General features: G+C 39.7%; 1 protein-coding gene across 4 annotated transcripts in view; it reads right to left on the reverse strand.

Moving 5' to 3' along the window:
* Window positions 1-7,570: 7,570 nt before the first annotated feature.
* The window catches only part of npnta (nephronectin a), a 56,773-nt gene continuing 43,962 nt past the window's right edge, over window positions 7,571-20,381 (reverse strand). For all 4 annotated transcript variants that reach the window (XM_031752267.2, XM_031752268.2, XM_031752269.2 and 1 more), the window contains 4 exons: window positions 13,819-13,908; window positions 12,537-12,635; window positions 9,352-9,611; window positions 7,571-9,209 (listed from right to left, as the gene is read on the reverse strand). In XM_031752267.2, the coding sequence (XP_031608127.1) occupies window positions 9,099-9,209; window positions 9,352-9,611; window positions 12,537-12,635; window positions 13,819-13,908 (560 nt within the window). In that variant the 3' untranslated portion in view covers window positions 7,571-9,098. The remainder of the gene's footprint in view (window positions 9,210-9,351; window positions 9,612-12,536; window positions 12,636-13,818; window positions 13,909-20,381) is intronic.

Here is a 20,381-nt window from a genome sequence, read left to right on the forward strand (position 1 = left end):
TTTGGACAAGTATAGATGTTTGCTATTTAATGAGATTCAACTACATCTGTCACTTCGATGGAGCTTATTGAGTTTTGTATGGATTTTAACATTCTTCAATAGATAATCTTAGTGAAAATAGTCTACTGGTGTTAGAAAACCTAATTATGCATTTCAGTTTAATTGAGACCCAGAGCTTACATGCATGACTGTCCAGCAAAGAAGGTTTATAGTTTCCAAGTCTCGAAAATAAATGCTATATGTTAGGTAACATTTAATGTCAGTTCGGTCTGCAATTCATGTTGAATACGCCTTTTAATGGAGTTGAGTGGGCCCATGGAAATTTTTCAAATCATGATTCAAATATAAGTCAGCCAACTGAGCTTCTGTCAGCCTGTGTGCAATACTGCCTTTTGAATTTTTTAAAACCCTCAATGCTAAAAATTCTAGAGGTTTATTAAAGTGTAATTCTGAAGAGAGTTTCTAGCTGCAGTTTCTAACAGAAATTCTTGACTTAAGACTAAAAAAAATAAAAATCAAAGAATGTTATTTAAGTCATGCGTTGGTAGAAGAAAAGCAGTCAATGTTTAGGCAAAGTTATTAAAATCACAAGACTCTGGCAGAGTAAGCCTGGGTACATGGCATCGGAAATGCATGAGAACTGTGAGAAACAAAGTTACAAACACAAAGTGTAACAGAGCAATGCAGAGAGGAGAGTGACGAGTGAAACTAAATAGGATGGGTCACAAAAACATTAAACACGAGAAGCACGGGACAATTGGTGAGTATTTCAAAACAAAGTGGAAATAATGACTGAAAACCAGAAATAGTGTGGGATGCCGGTCCAGTGGTTAGCACTGCTGACATTAATGTTCAGCTAAGTGGTTGATTCTAACCACTGTCCAACCTCCTGCTCAAGAGCAGGTTGAGTAGGTCATCCACTAATTGGAAGGTTGGTGGTTTGATCCCTTGCTTGTACAGTCTGCATGCCAAAATATCCTTGAGCAAGATACTGAACCCCACGTTGTTCTCTGATGCATTCATTGCCTTCTGAATGTGTGCAAATGTTAGATAGAAGACCACTTAGTCATAGAAAAAAAGTGATGATATGAACGGGCGAATGAGGCATGCTGTATAAAGTGCTTTGAGTGCTCAAGTAGAGTAAAAAAGTGCTATATAAGAACCAGTCCATTTACCACTTAATTTGGCCACACTGTGTAGGTGTGAATGGTTGTCTGTCTCTCTCTGTTAGCCCTATGATGGACTGCCAGCCTATCCACGGTGTACCCCACCTTTCACCTTACGACAGTTGAGATAGGCTCCAACCCCCACCCCCAAACCTGAATTAGACAAGTGGTTAAAGTTCAAAACACAACATCAAACAGCAGACTAGAATGTAACGCTCAGTCTCTCACATAATAACGGGTTATTTTTTGTTGTTGTTGATTCTCATAAAACCAAAGTTGTTAGGAATGTTGCAACATCGAGGAAATAGAGCAAACTCCTCTCTGAAGAGGTGGTGGGACATGGGTAGAAACATCTTACATCTTTTTTAAATGACCTTACCTTTAATTTTTACATTTTTGCTTCCTCTAGTGGGAGCATGAGCTACACTCATATGGATTGCACAGGGTTTATAACGTAAAACTGCACTACTACTATTATTATGCGAACATTTCTTAGACACACAGCATATAACTTGGTTTTAGAAGAATAAAGAAAATGAGATGGAAGAAAATCTTATTTCTGATGCAGGGTTGCCAGTTAACTTCATTTCTCTCCTCATTTACAAAGACAAGTGGTATCAGAAATTCTTAGTGCTCACAGAGGTGAGCTGAGCTAAGTTCAACACGCTGCTCTAGAGGAACTGCTTTACCTTCACAGGAAAAGAAAATGTTTGGAAAGTCTCTAAGCGCAATAAACAGCCTTCTTTAATAAGTCAAAAAAACGGGGATTCCCACAAAATAACAGTGTGTTTTCAAATAAGCATAATATTATTGTGTGAATGTTTAGGGGGATTGTTTATCAGGCTTCTGCATGTTTTTATTTATTCCTCATGTATTTCATATGCTGCATTGTTACAGCAGCGGGGAGCATCTTCAACAGGAGAAGGGTAAGTTATAATGTATTGCGTTTTCATAACATGAGTACTTCTGAAGGATGTCAGCGCAATAACAAGCACAGAAAGAACAAAACAATAACAACACTGCGCCTGTATAAGCTGTGGCGTGCTGGTCTAAAGCCTGATTTGGATTTTTCACAAACTCGTAGCTTGTAAGTAATAAACTAAGAAGAATGAAATCCACCATGATCACTATGAGGTGAAATAAAACCTATTTTTATTACTTTTACTTGACATTAAACTGTGTGTGTGTGTGGGGGGGGGGCCTCTTGTCCACAACTGCATTTGTGTGTGCATGTTTGTGTTGTGCACATACACATAGTCATGGAAAACACACATAAACACGCATAAACATATGCACTTAGAAGGGAACGTGGAAAGGGTCATCTGATTGTTGGGGTTTCTCTGTATTATTGCAAGGTCTTTACCTTTCAATATAACCCGTCTTCAGGCAACTGTTTTTGTTTTTTGGCAATATTTAAATTACATAAAATTGAATTGGATGCAATAATAGAATTTATAAATATTATACATCTTTTTTTAATAAGAGGAAGCATCAGAATATCTTCTAAAGCTCAGTTCAGAGGGTGGCATAATTTACCGAAATTATAGCCCATTTCATCGGACACATTAAGGCAATTTGCGCCCCTAATGAAAAAAAATGCTTTTTCATGAAAAAGCATTTATCAGCATTTTATCTGAGACAGTCCATCTTCACAGGTGTTATGAATCATTACGTCTACATATTGATTTATCAAATGAGATTGGATAAGTCGCACCCCTCACCGTGAAGTTTTCTGGAGCAGTCTCAGAATGAGATATTGGCCCGCCTCCCTGACCAATCTTACACCATCCACCCATTTTCTTCCGCTTATCCAATTCATGATCACAAAGAGAGGCTAGAGCCTATCTCAGCTAACATGGGGGAGGGGGGGTTACCCTGGACGGGTTGCCAGTCTATTGCAGGGCATTCACACCTATGAGCAATTTACCAATTTACCACTCACCAAATACCAATTAACCTAACCCCACTAATTGCATGTCTTTGGACTGTGGAAGTAAGCCGGAGTACCTGGAGACATGGGGAGAACATAGAAATTCCACACAGAAAGATCTTCTTGCTGTGAGGCAACAGCACAGGCCAGCGTCAATCATTTGGTATCTCTTCATTCATGACATTCATAATATTATAATAGCACTTCATAACAGCACTGATAGATCCCAGTGACAGGTTTCCAAAGAAGAACCATAACACAGTCTAAGAGGGTTTTTCACTTCCATTCAGTCAGAGGCTTCCTTCTCTTATTGTGTGTTTCATCATGTTATGTGAGAAAAGAGGAAAAGAGACAAACTATGCCTGGCTTCACAACCGTTTCTAGCACACACACACACACACACACACACACACACACACACACACACACACACACACACACACACACACACACACACACACACACACACACACAGAGGGACCTACATGTGTTTGGGTTGGCTATTTCCACTTCCCTGTGGATCTCTTACCGTCTTGATGGTTTATCTCAATAAAAGAATTGTTTGCTTGCCCCCTTGGCCCCCAAATAAGCAGCCAAGAAGTGAAATGAAGATCTTTAGATATCTCATAACAGGTCAGTGATCTGAAAGATGAACTGATCTAATATCGAAATCGCAGGCCTTATTTGAGCAAACAAAAGTTTGAATCATTCGCTGTTTTCTGCTGTGTGGTGGTGTGTGTGAGTTATGGAGACTGAAGGAGATTATCCACCATAGCCATTCCTCTAAAGGTCATCAGACTATTTTTTTTGTTGTCTACCAGAGCGAGCACACAATCAAAGCTTCATCGACTCTGTAGCTGTGAAAATTTCAAGGTGGCTTCAGTTACTGCTGCTATTGATATAATGAAATATGAAAATGCAAGCAGGCGAAGGTGGAAAAAAAATTCCACTGCCTGCTTATTGTGATTAAACTTCTCTAAGGCTACTTACCAGAAAGAACACTTAAAAGCTTATATCGAAGCAGATCGACCCACTTTACTTCATGGTAAGAATTAACTGGTGGTGCAGCATGAGGTGTAAGTGTGGTGGTTTCTCACAGTTCTGTGACACAGTTATTTACAATGGTATTTGCATTAATGCCTGTAACTATGTACAAGGTTTGGTCTTCAGTTTTATCTGAAACCTGCCAGCCTTCACACACAGCTATAATGAAGCTTTGTGGCTGTATCATAAAAAAGAGAGCATATCCTTCAGTGTCTGTGGGGATTTGAAGTAATAAATCAAAGAACATGTCGTGCCTTCCTTTTAACCATCTGCTGACTAACTAGTTGCTTCATCAAAGAAAGAAACTCTTTCATCTAAATTTAATTTTGTCATATGTGTGCAAATTATTATGATCTGATCCATTTTTTTAAACGTCTGATTTCTTAAAAAGAAACAAAAAAACACCACCACAGCATTAGATTGAATCAGATTGGTTATCCTTTAATCTTTTAATTTACATTTTGTTGTATATGAATCTTGAAAGATTTTTGTCTGATGAATAAATATTAAAAAGTTTTCTTTTTTCATGTCTTACAAAAGTAATTCCAAAGGTAAATAGTAAAGCCAAATAAAGCAAAGAAAGTAAACAAACTGATTCCAGAAGTTTGTGACCTGCAGTAGTAATTGGATGCTAGTGTGAAGGTGGTGTGATCTTCATATTTGATCATTTTTCCAGCATAGTTTGAAATTCTGGGACATCATTATTTTAAAGGTACCACAATGAGCTCGTACACTAAGCAAACACAGGCTTGTTTATTCCTTAGAAAAGCCAATCATAACACTCGGATTTCAAATGTCCTTTGTTTGTATATTGTTGTATTTCTTCCTATTTTTCTGCCTTTAAAGGTCGCCATCATCTACTTGCATCTCATCCTATTGCTAGCATCCTCTTCTGTCACACAAACCCTCTCCAGCTCCTCCTTCACTTACATCCATGAACCTTCCCTGAGGTCCTTCCTCTTTCCCTTTTGTTCGGCAGCTCCATATTCAACATCCTTTCTCCAATACTGTAAAACCACTAGCTCCAGCCTGCACATGTCCAAATCATCTCTAACTTTGTCTCCAAACTGCTCAACCTGAGCTGTCCCTCCTATGTATTCACATCTGTCTCTCCATTGGGGCAATCGTGGCTCAAGAGTTGGCAGTTCGTCTTCTAATCGGAAGGTTGCCGGTTCAAGCCCCGGCTTGGACCGTCTTGGTCGTTGTGTCCTTGGGCAAGACACTTCACCAACCGCCTACTGGTGTTGGCCAGAGGGGCCGATGGCTCGATATGGCTCGCTTCCGTCAGTCTGCCCCAGAGCAGCTGTGGCTACAACTGTAGCTTGCCTCCACCTGTGTGTGAATGAATAGTGGAATTGTAAAGCACTTTGAGCGTCTCGAAAAGCACTATATAAATGCGATCCATTCTTATTATTCTGCTCACTTCCAATGAAAATCTGTCAACCTGTCCATCACCATTGCAAACAAGTAGGGCTGAGAGAAGAGCCCTGATGTAATTACGCCCCAACTTGAACCCGTCTGCCACTCTTACCACCGTTTAACTATCACAATAAAAGTATTTAAAACTTCTTTAGATGTTTCAAATTTGTGAAATGTGCACTTTGAATTGTTACACTCTCTCTTTCTCTTTTATTTCACTGGAGTATTGACATTTTCATTTTTATAGCATGACCTGCTGTTGATAGAGCTGTAACTGAACTGTGTGGCTGCATATATTACAATATCAACAACATCGGGGTCATGGCCTGTATATGAAAGAGAGCCACCTTGATGCCGCCCACTAGTTTTAAATCCTTTTAAAGCCTGAATTATAAATGTCAGTATGTTGGTCTTTTGATGCCCAAAGTGATAATATTTGTATGAGAGAGAGTGAAGTGCTAAGCTTAATTAGCAAGTCACAGACAGTATGGAGCCCCACAAAAAGTATATACTTATACAAAATGCAGTTATTACTTACTGAATAGTGGTAAGTGACATACTAATGAAATACAAAAGTGTCACTAAACACAAGTGGGGCACAGACTTATTGGACAGGCTGTTAACACAGTTTTCCACAGCAAGTCACATCAGATGCATTAAAATTCTCTAAAAAAAACACAAGATGTCAAGCTCAATGACTCAAATTCATAGATATCTATTCATCCATTGGTAAGGACCTGCATGACCTCTGCTTCTGTGCTTCTAAATTAAGATAAAACTAAACTCTTAGAAACTGTCCAGATGCTTACTCTGGATGACATTACCCTGGTCTCCAGTAACACTGTGAGGAATCTTGGCATTGTTTTCACCAGGATATGTCCTTCAGTGTGCATATTAAGCAAATATGTAGGAGTGCTTGCTGAGAGATGCTGAGAAAATAGTTCATGCATTTATTACGTCCAGGCTGGACTCCTGTAATAGTACATATCTGCTTGTTTACTTGTGGTTCCTAGGGTAGTTAAAAGTAGAATAGGACGGAGAGCCTTCAGCTTTCAGGCCTCTCTTTTGTGGAACCAGCTCCCAGTTTGGATTTGGTAGACAGACATCCGCTCTACTTTTAAGATTATGTTTAAAATCTTACATTTTGACAAAGCGTATACTTAGTGCTGGACTCTGAATCCAGGGTCACCTGTCTGCTCTCGGCTGCTTTTTTTCAGTGTTTCTTCCTAATTCACCTTTTTTCATTCACTATACACACATCTGCATTAATTATTGGTTATTATTAATCTAAAGTTTTCTTACACACCATGTCTTTTGTCCAGTTTCCTTTCCTTCATCCCCAGCAGCAGATGGCTGACTCTCCCTGGTTCTGCTGGAGGTTTCTTCTTCTAAAAGGCAGTTCTTTCTTCCCACTGTGAACAAATGCTTGCTCATGGGGATCCGTTGATTGTTGGGGTTTTCTCTGTGTAATTGTAGGGTCTTTACCTTACAAAATAAAGCGCCTTAAGCCAACTGCAGTTGTGATTTGGTGTTCGGTGTTCACCACTTACCTCTTAGTCAAAGTGACTACATCAATGATGATTTTGCAGAACTTTTTGTGCGTTAAAAAAAACTCACCCTCAACACCCTTCGATATGCGATGAAGGTGTAAATTAGCTGCAGACACCAAAGTCTTTTTTTAAAAGGCTGTAAAGTTGCATTTTAACACTGATGTCTTTGGAGATTGACTCACTTTTGGAAACAGCAGGCATTTCTGGATCTGCAGTTTTTGATATTTCCAAAATATTGTCATTTCTGAGTCCCGGCTGGGACTAGTATTTTTTCCAAATATTAACATTTTACCTTTAAAACTATGTTGTTTTGTAAGGATTGTGGGGCTAGGTGGACTGGAAATGTAAATTAACTGGCTTAAACAATATGGTGCTTTTGTGTTCAGACCACACAAAGGATTTCACGATACAAGCCACATTCACAACCCAAATGCTCGCCCACACACACACACATTCAGAACTTTATTGATTGCACTGTAAAACCTTTATTTGTCTCACACATCCATATCTACAGCTAATTTAGAATCACCAATCACCTAACATGTGCGTCTTTGGAAGTAAGCCAATTTTGGTTTTTTGTTGTTTTGGTTTTTTAAACACACCATTCAAATGTTGTTTTTTTTTATTTACATACTGGTCTGGATAATTCTGAATTTGGCGAATGCAACCATGCACACAGAAAACCTTTACAATGCCCTTCATTATCACAGCGTACAATATGCAACTATGTGTTTAGCAAGTTACAAACAGAGCTTTAAACCATACGACGACACACATTTTTGCACACTTTAAACAGCCTTGCACTACACAAGGTTTGGATCTGTATACACGTTCTTTCCTTAAAAGTTGAAATATCAACCAGCTGAAATCCAATCAATATCTACGGATGAATTTACATAACATATAAACCACACAACAAATGGGATTGTTTAGAGTATGTACACACAACTACATTTACAATAATACAATTTGTGAAAACCTAAAAAGGTGTTGGTGTCATCATCTTTATAACAAACTGCACTTAATATAACAAAGCACAAAGTGTATAATAGAAAGTAACTTTTCAGTTGACTCGAAAATCGTACGATGATTCTGGTTTACACGTTTCAAGTATCTGAAGAACATGATCGCAGAGTTTAACCAACCTCGACAGGCGATAAAACGATAGAAAAGATGCTAAATATCCAAACTTTCTGCGACAAAGCAGGTCTTTGAAATGCTGTGGCAACAAAAAGGACCTTTCAGACTAAGCTGTGCTATAGAACAGTAGCCGGTAATTAAAAATGAAAAACAACTCACATTTGACCAGCAAAATCAGCGGTAAACTGACTTTTGGTCAGTTTTTAGAACCAATTCAATTTTGACAAATACAATTTGTATTTTATGTACATTTTTTTAAATCTCTAACCAAAAGAAATCTACCGCTTCTTTCTTCTTTTTTTGCTGATCAAAACAGTCACAAAATGCACCCCTGGCCACATGTTTTCACCATTAAGCAACTAAAAAAGCAATGGCTTGTGGTTAAAGGATCAAAGCAAAGCAAAAGCGGGCTCCCTAAATAAAGGAACAATCCTCTATCCAGGAAGAAATGAAGTGAGCGCGGGCCTGTCAGTGGTGCGGCTGGAAGGCTGCCAGTGCTGTTAGGCGGAGGACATTTCCATGGTGAGTAGGTACATGCACACTTTAGAGTAACAAGGTGATGGAGTGAGATGGAAGCTGAGAGGACTGGGGATGTGCTGCTGGGATCCACCCACGAGGACAGGTTCAGTCCTTTTATTAACGGACAGCCGAGTGAGAGAAACCCACTGTTCTGCAGACGCATGATTTTGGGGGATTTTGTTTACATGACGACTGAGGGGTTTAGGGAGGGATCAGTGAGTGCCCAGGCAGAGAGAGAGAGAGCGGGGAGAGGGGGGGTCACAACAGAGTCCGTTCTCTTTGAGATGAGTTTCTCTCTTGTTTTCTTTCTGCCTCGCCCTGTTCTGTCAGTCAAAGTCTCCTCAGATTGTGCTCCTCTGTGCAGGAGCCTTTCCTCAAGGTTATGTCGTCCACGGCCATCTCTCCGCTCCTGCCTCGCCCGCGCTCCCCCTTCAGGATCACCTGAGGAACAGCAGCAAAATGCACACTGAGATATTCTTACATAGGAGCAGGAACATAAAGTATGAACATAAAATGATGTTAGATGTTTAAATATTTTTACTTTATGAGGGACTCATTTTTTAATATTTATTGTTATACTTACACTTTCCAGGCCTGTGCCCCATAATGTGATCTGGGTGTGTCTCCAGCCATTTCCACCTGTTCGACCCCAGACTGCTGGACTGTACTGCTTTCCCTTCTTCACAAACACTTGGAGCATTCCCACATGATGACCTGCCAGCTTGTGCCGGAATGACAAGCACAGATTGCCGTCATTCCAGGGAGGGGTAAGCGGGAGGACCAGCCGCGCTCCTCGTCCAGTCCTCTTGTTTCCTGCTTCGGGTATTGTTAGGTAGCGTCCACCTGTTAATGCAAGCCACTGACTTTAAATTCAATCAGTGATGACATTGCAGACTAAATTTTCACTAAAAAAGAGTAAAGACTGAGTTGTGTTGATAAGATTAAGCTGCATGAGCTTTCTGTGAGAAGGCTGTACTCTGAAACTACTTAATAAAATAATCAATGGTAGTGGCTTTGCCATTTTTTTTCTAAATGTCATGTTGTTTATCACCTATATCACCATCAGACTGTACACAGTGCAGAAAAATACATAAGCAAGAATCAGGGATTTGGTTTGAATGCACTTCAGTTGAGCCAAACAAAGCTGAAAGACAGATCTGAGAGAAAATGTGTTAAAACAGGCCAGAAGAACTAAAATGAACACAAACATGGACAAAACTCTCTTTCCTTTAGCTTTGTTTATGGGATGCATGTGCATTTTTACTGCTACAGAAACTGGTTTCTATTTCACCTATGTATACCATCACACATACCTGTCATTTAAAAATTTTTATTGGTGCTATTTTCTACTTTGAAAAAGAATCACGATGCAAACTTATGATGAAAATGTTTCCCCAGTGATTGGTTTCTAGAAAGCCACATTGTGTTTTCCTGTCACTTTAATTGCTGTCACTTGAAGAATAGTAAAAAGAAATTTACACACCAGCCAATTCAATAGGTACACTTTTGAAACTGCTTGTTAACACAAATATCTAACCAACCAATCAATGGCAGTGACTCAGTGCTTTAAGGCATGTAGACATAATCAATATGATTTGCTGAAGTTCAAACTGAGGATCAGAATGAGGAAGAAATTAGATTTAAGTGATTTTGAACGAGGCACTTTGTTGATGCCAGATTAGCTGCTCTTGGCTGCATGTGATTTACTGTACTGGGATATTTCTCCACAACCATCTCTCGGGTTTACAGAGAATGGTCTGAATAAAATCAAAACAGATGTGAGTGGCAGTTCTCTGTGTAAAGTAAAGCTCTATTGATGTCATAGATGAGATGAGAATAGCCAGACTCAGACGGTATAGTAACTCAAGTCATATCAAAATAACTCAAAGGTCATCTCTGAATGCACAACATGTGGAACATTGAAGCAGATGTGCTACAGAAAACCGAGGCTACAATTCCCAAGGGCTCATCCGAATTGGACAATAGAAGACTCGAAAAACGTTGCATAAGTCTCCATTTCTGCGGTGACATTTAGACGATAGTTGGCCAAACATCCATGCTGTGTTGTATCAATGGTTCAGGCTCGGTGTGATGGTGTGATAGTCAAAAGGACATTTTCTGGTAACACCATGAGCCTCAGCCTTCCTGCGTATTGTTGCTGACCATGTCCATCCCTCTGTGACTACAGTGGACATGGTCAGCATGGACTGCTCCTCTTCTAATGTCTGCTTCCAACAGGATGTCACACCATGTCACATACCTCCAATCATTCCTAAATGTTTTTTGAACATGACATTGAGTCCACTGTACTCAAATGGCCTCTACAGTCACCTGATCTCAATCCATTAGAGCACCTTTGGTTTGTGTTGGAACTGGAGATTCACATCGTGGATGTGCAGCCAATAAATCTGCAACAACTGTGCGATGCTGTCATGTCCATATGGACCGAAATCTCTTTTCCGGCATCTTTTTGAATCTATGCCACAAATAATTAAGGCAGTTCTGAAGGCAAAATAATACTTGTTTTTGTTTTCCTGTAATTGTCGTTAATTTATCATTTAAAACAAACATGGTATATAAACAGAACTGATACTTATGTTTCTGTGCATCAAAATCTCCAAAATACATATACAGTACATAAATAGGTACTAGACAAACCCATTTATGCTTCTTTCCCTCAAAATACATCTAGTGGCCAGTAGCCCTGGCCACTAGATGTATTTTGGAGATTTTAATTTATGCGTTAGTTAGTGATAGTTGAGCTACAGTTTTAAAAATTTAAAGGCGATAGAGCCTCTGAGTATTAGCTGATTAATGCTGATGTATTTTGCTTATACAGCATGTATGGCTGGTGTTAACCGCAGGGGATGTATTAAGTATCTGCAGGCCCCCAGAAGCTTTCTGCATAAATTATGAGCGCTCTCCAAATCTATGCCAATCCTCTAATGGGCATGAGTGTTTGCCCGTGGCTGTCGATCAAAGTACTTAAAGGGATGAACAGTAAATAATTACATGCTTCATAACACACTGGGGATTTTGCAAAAAAACTAGGCAGACACACACACGCACACATATATGTACAGTATAACTAAGCGATTATTTAGGTGTTCTGATTAACATTAGTAGCACAGAGGGGTTACTGCAAATTGAAATGTTGTCCATTAAAAGGAATTTCTCTAAGTCAGCACTTAGCTTATGATTCATTATAAATGATTTTTCAGGGATCTTAAAGGTCTGGGGAAAGAAAAAACCTTTATTGCCTTTGTGTAGGAGCTCAGACTAAGCTGAAATGAGGCCTCATTCAGAATGTCTGAAAACACTAATAACTGCAAGAATAAACAATTTGCCAAAGGAAACCAAACCTAGTTAAACAGTTCCAGTACACTGCGCCTTTAAGCCTTCTCACCACCCATAGTGAGTCCTCTTAACATAATTCACTATGTCTTCTCCTCGTCTGAACCCACAAAGTAACGGTGTTGTATTCCTATTTAATGTGAGCCACAGGTATCCCTGATGGGTCACGTAATCTACTTCTCATTTGCATCGCTTTGCAGAGTGAAGCGCTAATCTCCAGAGGAGACAAACGACTTCCCTGGAGTAATTTCACCTTGACCTGTAATTGAGTAGAAGCTACTTAGATTGCCAGAGTGTGAGTTTGCACGTGTGAAGCAGCGCGGCTCGTGTTATTTCTAGTTCCTGCCTATAAAACAAACACTTTGCCGTATTACAAACGTGTGACTGAGGAGAATCAAGCTGCCCTTCAATTACCTGACGGATCAGGCGTCGTCTCCCAGTGCAGGTCCCCGTCTTTGTCCCTGATCCAGCCACAAAGACCATCATCAAAGGAGCAGCTCAGATACCCCGACTCTGAATAGAAGAATAAAAACACACACTTTTCAGAGAAGTGGAGCGCGCACACACTTGCACGGGGTGTCAGTCTGCTCTTTGTAATGCTTCACAGTAACCTTGCTTTTTTTGCCTCTAACTTCCCCAGGAGCGAGAGGACTGCCAAAGCTTCTTCTGATGAACAAGATGATACAATAAAAGCGTAAACATTTGTTGTAATGTTGTAATCTCTCTGAAGAGATCTGATGCACTGGAGAAAAATGAAGCGGAAATGGAGCTGCATAAATTACGAGCAGAAGTGCATTCATCTATAAAAATAAGAAAAAAAAAATCATAAATATTTACATGAGCTGCAGGAATTGCTGATGTCATTGTGTTTGTAAGTGAACACAAAGACTGCTGTTTGCATGCCTTACACTGTAATTAAAATCCATCGTGGCTACAACAGAGCTGTAATATTCAGTGACTGATGATTTCTAAGATCCCAGTGATGATGCCCAGACAATAACATTAAGGCAACACAGGCAAAGCAGCTGCTGTAGCATGCAGGCGCTGCAGTACAAATTGGTTCAACGATGAAAATAACATCCATCATTTTGTCCCTGAAACAGGATTTCTAAGAAAAAAAAAAAAAAAAATGCCAGTTCATTTTCTGAGCCAATGAAAACGCTCTGTGCCTGTGACACGGCATATCAAATGATACACCCAAACCACAATAAACACACAACTAAATCATTAGGCAATCTTTGCTGCATACCATTGACATCAGTAAATCACATTGAGCAAACATGACAGGAGAAGCCATCTCCTCACAAAAGCTTGTTGTTGTGGGAACCTCCTTAATAACTCAAGTATTACGAAGGTTTTGGGCGAAGCTGTGATGTGCTTCAAAATGGTCAATTCATCATTCAAGCAGTCAAGCAATCAAGCTGGCGTAATGCAAAAAGTGGGAAAAGTCTGGCACCGCTTTCTGGGCTGCGAGCCATTATTTAAACCGAAACGGCCAGATGTCATGTGTCACCCCCTGGTGAAGGCCCTATCAAAACACATCTGGTCGCTGTAATACCTTCACCCTCTGCAGCAGCACTGCGGGAGATGATTGTCAGTTTCATTTTGGTCACGGTAAATGTGGCTCGTCCATCATCATTCGAGCTCAATGAGCGGGGCTCTTGCTGATTGTCTCTGTCAAATGTGTTTTGTTTACCTGGGTCATCCTTGGCTTCGTCTGCCGTGTTGCCGAGCTCAATGTCAAAGTCGATGTCGAGGACTGTGTTGCCACTGGGGTTCCGGGGGACTGAGAGGAAAGAGACAGAGAAAGAGAGACAAAGGCTTAGATAAAGGATTAACAAAGGTATTATGTTTGTTCACTAACGTCTGCTTGTGGCTGTTATATCCCTTTGTTTCATTACTCAAAGATTTTACACGGCGAAATCAATGTCATGGCTTAGCACCTCCATAACCAATGCCAGTCACATTTAATAACAGGCAAGACTCCAGAGATTGGAATACCTGAGAAAAACCTGTAGCAACACTAGAGGTCTAATGTGAGTCATAAAGAGGAAAAGGAAGATGGCTCATCTGATGCAACATCTGAGCAAATGTTACGGCTACACACCTAGCAGCTTCAGTACACGAACATACACACGAGGTACACGGCCTCTCCTTAAATAGCCTCTTTCCTTGTCCGATGGGGTCACCCTGACCAAAATATCACAGACTGAGCCGAGTCATTAAAGGTCAAGTGTGTGCCGGAAAAAAAAAACATGTTTTTTTAGTGAGCAATGTTTTGACCTTTTTGTTCTTTTAGAATGATCTCTGTCTGATTTTAAAATGTCTTTTGAAAATGGTTGAAAATGTCAAAAAATAGATAAAGTACAGAGACATCCTTATTTTAATATATACTGGGTTTGCACCTGTCAGTGGAATTTAATGAGACAAATTATCAATTAAAATATTCTTAGCCTTCCAGGCTGCTTCTTGCGCGTTTGCTATGAATGAACTGTAACCTGCACTTGAACTGTCAACCCCCCCCCAGAGTCCTTAATGTGTGCCCCTTCCCACTCAGCCTCTACACTGAAAGGGCTCCTGCACATGCTGGGTCACAACCACCTGGCAGATTGCGATGTAGTCTGTCAGCCGTAGGAATCTGAGCGTGTGGAGATCACACACACATACACACACCAGTCTCTCGAGCAATCCCTGGCATCCAAGCCTCTCTGTGTGTCTGTGCTTTTAAGGAACAACCATCCCTATGAATTTGGTTGTAGAGTATATACCTATGAGTCATGTGAAAAAGAAAGGGCATTATCTTTCAGCTCTAAGGTTTAACATATCAGGGCATAATAAAAAAAAATACTCATAAATAATTAGGTAGATACAACCTTGGATGAACAACAACACGTGATAGAATACAATGTGTCGTTATTCAAAGGTTACATCAAAATAAAGAAGCAGTGTGCAAAAAGTAAAGCACGCTCTAACTGCTTCCAGAAGAATTAGGAGGGTAAAGTAGCAGCTAGGTCCTGCTAATCAAATGCGCTTAATTAATTCATCATGAGCAAGTGTGAGCAAGGAGAAAAGACCACAGCGATGACCTTAGAGAAGCAACTGTTGCTCTCCATTAATCTGAGAAGGGTCAGAAGGGTCATTTCCAAACAATTTGAAGTCTGTTATTCTGCAGTGAGAAAGATTACTCACAAAGGAAAACATTTGTGAATAAAACTCAAGACTCTCCCAGTCTTCCTGAGAGTGGACGTCCAAGCAAATTCACCCCAAGGTCAGATTGTGCAGTTCTAAGAGAAACTGCAAAAAACCCAGAAGCTGCATATTAGACTCAACTATCTATCTATCTATCTATCTATCTATCTATCTATCTATCTATCTATCTATCTATCTATCTATCTATCTATCTATCTATCTATCTATCTATCTATCTATCTATCTATCTATCTATCTATCTATGCTTCTCTTTATAACACACCAAATGCAATTATTTTGCTGCACAGAAACAACAAAGTGACTCAGAAGTTATTTGTTTCAGAAAATGATCAACTGACCTCACTCAAAACAGCTTATCCAGAGTGAATGGGACACTGACTTTTCTTTGAGCACTACAAATACAACTCATCATTTAGCCCTCCACTCCTCCAGGTGGTAACAGAAAACTTTAGACTGCTTAACCTCTGAATGGCTGTGTACCACTAAGGATGTCTTTGTGATGTGGGGTGGAGGGAGGAGAAAAAAATGTAAATAATGATTTGAAATATGCTGTGATGTTTGACCCTTGACCTAGAGTTCGTGTGTTTTTTTTTTTTCAATTCAGTTATTTGGCAGTAAAAGCTGCAGAGATGATATTTTACATTCGGTCCAAATGATGAGCAAAAAAGAAATAAATAAAGAAATAACCAGTTTAAGGTTTAGAGACAAGTGCAGTGTACTTATTCCTTTCTAGACAAAGTGTAGCTGCATCCTTTAACCGGCAGGTTAAACATCGCACTTCATCATCCATCCATCACTGTCGCTCAGTGAAAGCCTCACATCTCTGCATCTTGCATTCAGAGATTAACAGCCTTATTTAAGCCTAATTTACAAGAATTCCTGACACAATTCACGGCACGTTTATATTCTGGGAAATATGCTTATTGGAGTTCTTGCTGACTTAGAGGAGGTAGAAGTGGCAGGCAGCGACATTAACATGAAGAGGGGAAGCAGCGAGACACAGCTAGCCTGCCTCTTTCTGTAGTTAAACAAATGTGACTATTAGCATTTCAAAAGCTTACTAATTGGCAGTTCTGGCACTATGTCTTTAAACCTTACCCAAGCAGAGTCATAACAATTTGTTGTTTTATAGGCATTTGTGTAGCATTATCATCATTATTTGGCTGGAAGCCGACCTCATGGTGTTTTGCCAAGCAAACAGCAGAGATGCTATGCAGGACAAGCTGTCGTTGTAGTAAAAAACCAAAGACACTGTCATTCTTTTTTCTTTTACATTTCGCTTCTAACACACGGCGATAACAAAAATGCACAGTTCAGATAAGCGTATCTCTTCATCTCAGCCTCTGCTCCTTATCTTACTGTGAGGTGATCACAGCTTTCACATTTTTCCTTAATGATTAAAAGGTTATAGAGACGAGGTTTTCTCGGGACAAAGGTGTGACGCTGACTTCACGGGTCAAGACCCAAAGGAATCTGTGAAAACCTTTGAATTAGTTCCGACTGAAACGCACACCTGCACTCGAGAAGCAGCTGAAGTATTCTTCACGCCACGGGGCTCTTCTTCATTTTCATCCCTATTTCCATCTAATTATTTGAATAATCACTCAGTGATGTCTCTCCTCCCCTCCTTCCCTCTCTCTCTCATCTGATTCAAGCCATCCTCGGCAAGCTCTGATTTTTAGAACTGCTCTGCCGTAGTGCGGACTATTAGATTGATGTCTCCCTCAAGCAGGGCAGACAGGTGTTAAGGTAATCTTCTCTCCTCTTCCCTTTTTCTAATTATGTGATGCCATCTGGCAAGGTGAATAGGAACCACAGTATCTCACCTCTTATTCTGTACTTAGTTTCTCGCCATACATATTTTTGAGGGAGAACAGTTTAATGCCGAGTTTTCAGTAAACACTGTAATTTGCTGTGCCTACAAGCAAGCAAAACGCCAAAAGAGAGACACTTCTTGGAAATAAGCTTTATCGGGTCTTTGATACACAGACAGTATTTGTTAGTGGGATCAACTCGCTGCTGCTTTTTTTGTCTTATCGTTGGATTTACTGATCACTGTCAACAAAATACAAAATTCCAACCAGCCCTATCATGTAAATGGTGACTGTTTAGCTCGAGAGAGAAAACCGCCCATCTTATCTGTTACATAAAAACAAAAATCGTGATTTCAGCCTTGAACTGCATATTTCAGACTTAACAGTGGGGGAGTTTTCTCATTAAGAAACAATTCACAGTTCTGAAAAGGTGCAGCACACGATTGGCCTGATTAACTCCTTTGTTAAAGCCCAAAAAAGCAGTCTTACCACCTAACATTATTTATAATTCATTCTGTTATTTGGTTTGATTGAGAATGTGATTCATTTCGAAGGTAATTGGTGTCAAAGTTTCATGCCTGGCCGAGAGCGCTGCGTGACATGTGAATAACAAACGGTCTGGCTTAGTTTGTGTTTGTCACTTGAAGCCAAAAAGATAATTACCTTGAGAAGAGAAAGACATTCTTTCTTTCATTGTGCAGTTTTGTGACACTGAGCTCATAATACTTTATTTTCTTGCAAAAAAAATGGACATTATTTCCATATAATAGCTGCATTTTGAAGGTGGGTGTAGCTGAATTCGAATGGAAATCATTGTGAATTCCCCTATATAGGAGACTTAAAGGGAGCGTTCATGCCAGAATCAAATTTACATATTTTACCTCTGGTGTGCAGTGCTTTTTATCGATCTTCTTTTCCCAGAAATTATGAGCTGTTTACTCAAGAAAAAAAGCAAGTGGCATGTAGTTTGACTATTGAAGATAAGGCAGGGGATTTCTTTAAAACTGAAAACTGGCTGCCACTACAGGCTAGCTGGAAAACACATTAAGGTGACCAGATCCCAATAAAGTGAATGTGGAGCAAACACTGTGTTTGTGTGGGACAAAGTGGGACATGTCAACAACACTGAGAGGTTTTCTTAAATGTTCATATCCAATTTTAAACTAAAAATACACTAAACTGCGCAAGTCATCGGGTTGTCATTTAGCAAATACAGGACAAATATACAGTGAGGATAAGAGGAAGCTTCAGTTTGTTCTTATGGACTCATGTGATAGTCTTTATATACGCCTGTGTTCTCTTATTTCAGCAGCTCTTCTGTTTGCATGTATCTATAGATAGGGATGATTGTGCGCCCTATCTGACACTTTAAGCAATTTTTATCCAATTATGACCCACACATACTGCGTCAGCTCACAACATATCTCCCCCTGTGGGAAACAGCAAAATACCTTTAACAAAAACAGACAAAACCTCTAATTTTCAAAATGTACTGCAGCTTTTTTTGCAGCAGTTTCTGTCATATTCAAGAAAATCTACAAAGTTTGTGACTTTTTTGGGGACTTTTAACTTTACCTTTTTCTTCTGACTATAATAAGAACTGAAGAACCTTCTCGGATGAGAGGTGAAACGTCTTCAAGCAACTCAAAGAAGTCCAGACGCTTTTCTTTGCAAACTCCTTTGACTATAATAAGAAGACTTTTCTTCATACAGACTGTGTAAAAGTGCATGTCCTGCAGAACTAGTCTAAATATGGGACATTGCCCAAAATGTGGGAAAGGGGGAAAAGGTGATAAAATGCTGTGCAGTTCCACACAAAAGGGGCACAGTGGGTAACAAACTCCCGCTCCAGTGTATCTTAACTGGTCTTGAAAGTCACCTCTGAGTTTTGAGTTGAACCATTTTGAAGACTTTACAGATGGAAACTCTGAGATTCAAATTTGCTGACAAATTTAAACTGTCATGTGGTTAGCTGGAAGATGAACTTTATACACCAGCTGTCAGCTGCTGTTTATGGTAATATATGAAATCTCGATGTGCGAATGCAACAACCTAACCCCTTAATGCCAAGTGGATCGCATTTGATATGTGAGTTTTTGTTTTAGAGTTTTGAGTTTTTGAGACATCTACATCGTCAGTGTAATTTTTTCCCCCTGAAAAAACTAAATAAATTGCACAGTACATTTTAAACAATACACTGCAAAAAACTAATTAAATTAAAAAAAACACCAGATGTAGCAAATGTGATGCAAATTAAAAGATAATTCATGCAGATTTCATTAATTTTTTATTCATTTGCCAGAAGCTTCAATATGCATTTAAAAAAATCATGAAATAATTGCAAGAATTGTTGTTTTATATCTATCTATACCTATCTATATACATGTATATATACGTATATACATATATATATATTGTATATATATATACATACACATATATATGGTTTGGTTTGGTTTGCATGGTTGGTTGCAGAGCTGATAAGACCCATGGTGTGAATGAGCAGTTCAGCTATAAGGAAACCAAAAGAAAACAGGGCTCATTTCATAATCACAAAGCTGAAGCTGTTAATGTAAACGCACAGGTACTTATAGAGCACTGTTCTGAACTGAGCACTCACAGCACTTTTCATTACAAGTACCCAATCACACACACATATTCACGCAGAGCATTGTTCTGTGTCTGAGCCCCATGTCTCACATTCATGCACTCACATACTGATGAATGCTCAGCATCTTGACCAAGGGTGCCTTAATATACAGATAGCAGTAACCCGGGCATCAAACCACTGACCTTACAACTGCTGGAGAACATGTTGAATCCTCCTGAGCCACAACCCCAAGGTAACAAACAAGGCTTCCCTACATGCTCAGAGCAGTTAAAGCTGTTCCATCCCCCTAAAAATACATTTATAAGAACAACGTGTTGGTCTATATGTGCTATGTGAAAGACTCCATCACCTGTATGGAGTGTTTAAGCTCATTGTTTTTGTTCTGCAGCCCACAGCTTCACTCTTCTGGTTCAGTTTTACTGCCTCTAGTCAGCCTTGTTTTCCAGACACAGCAGCTGTTCTCAGTGAAAAAGCTGTAAACACTCATTGTACACTACCTGCCCTGCAACAAGCAGCAATCACTCAAAATAGCAGCTCGCTGCCGAACATTGCAGAGCATTTAGCAGCTCAAGAGCTGGATTTTTTTCCTCTTATATACATCAAAACAGATTAGCGGACGCATGT

This window comes from Oreochromis aureus, linkage group 6 (assembly GCF_013358895.1).
Source record: "Oreochromis aureus strain Israel breed Guangdong linkage group 6, ZZ_aureus, whole genome shotgun sequence".
Taxonomy (NCBI): domain Eukaryota; kingdom Metazoa; phylum Chordata; class Actinopteri; order Cichliformes; family Cichlidae; genus Oreochromis; species Oreochromis aureus.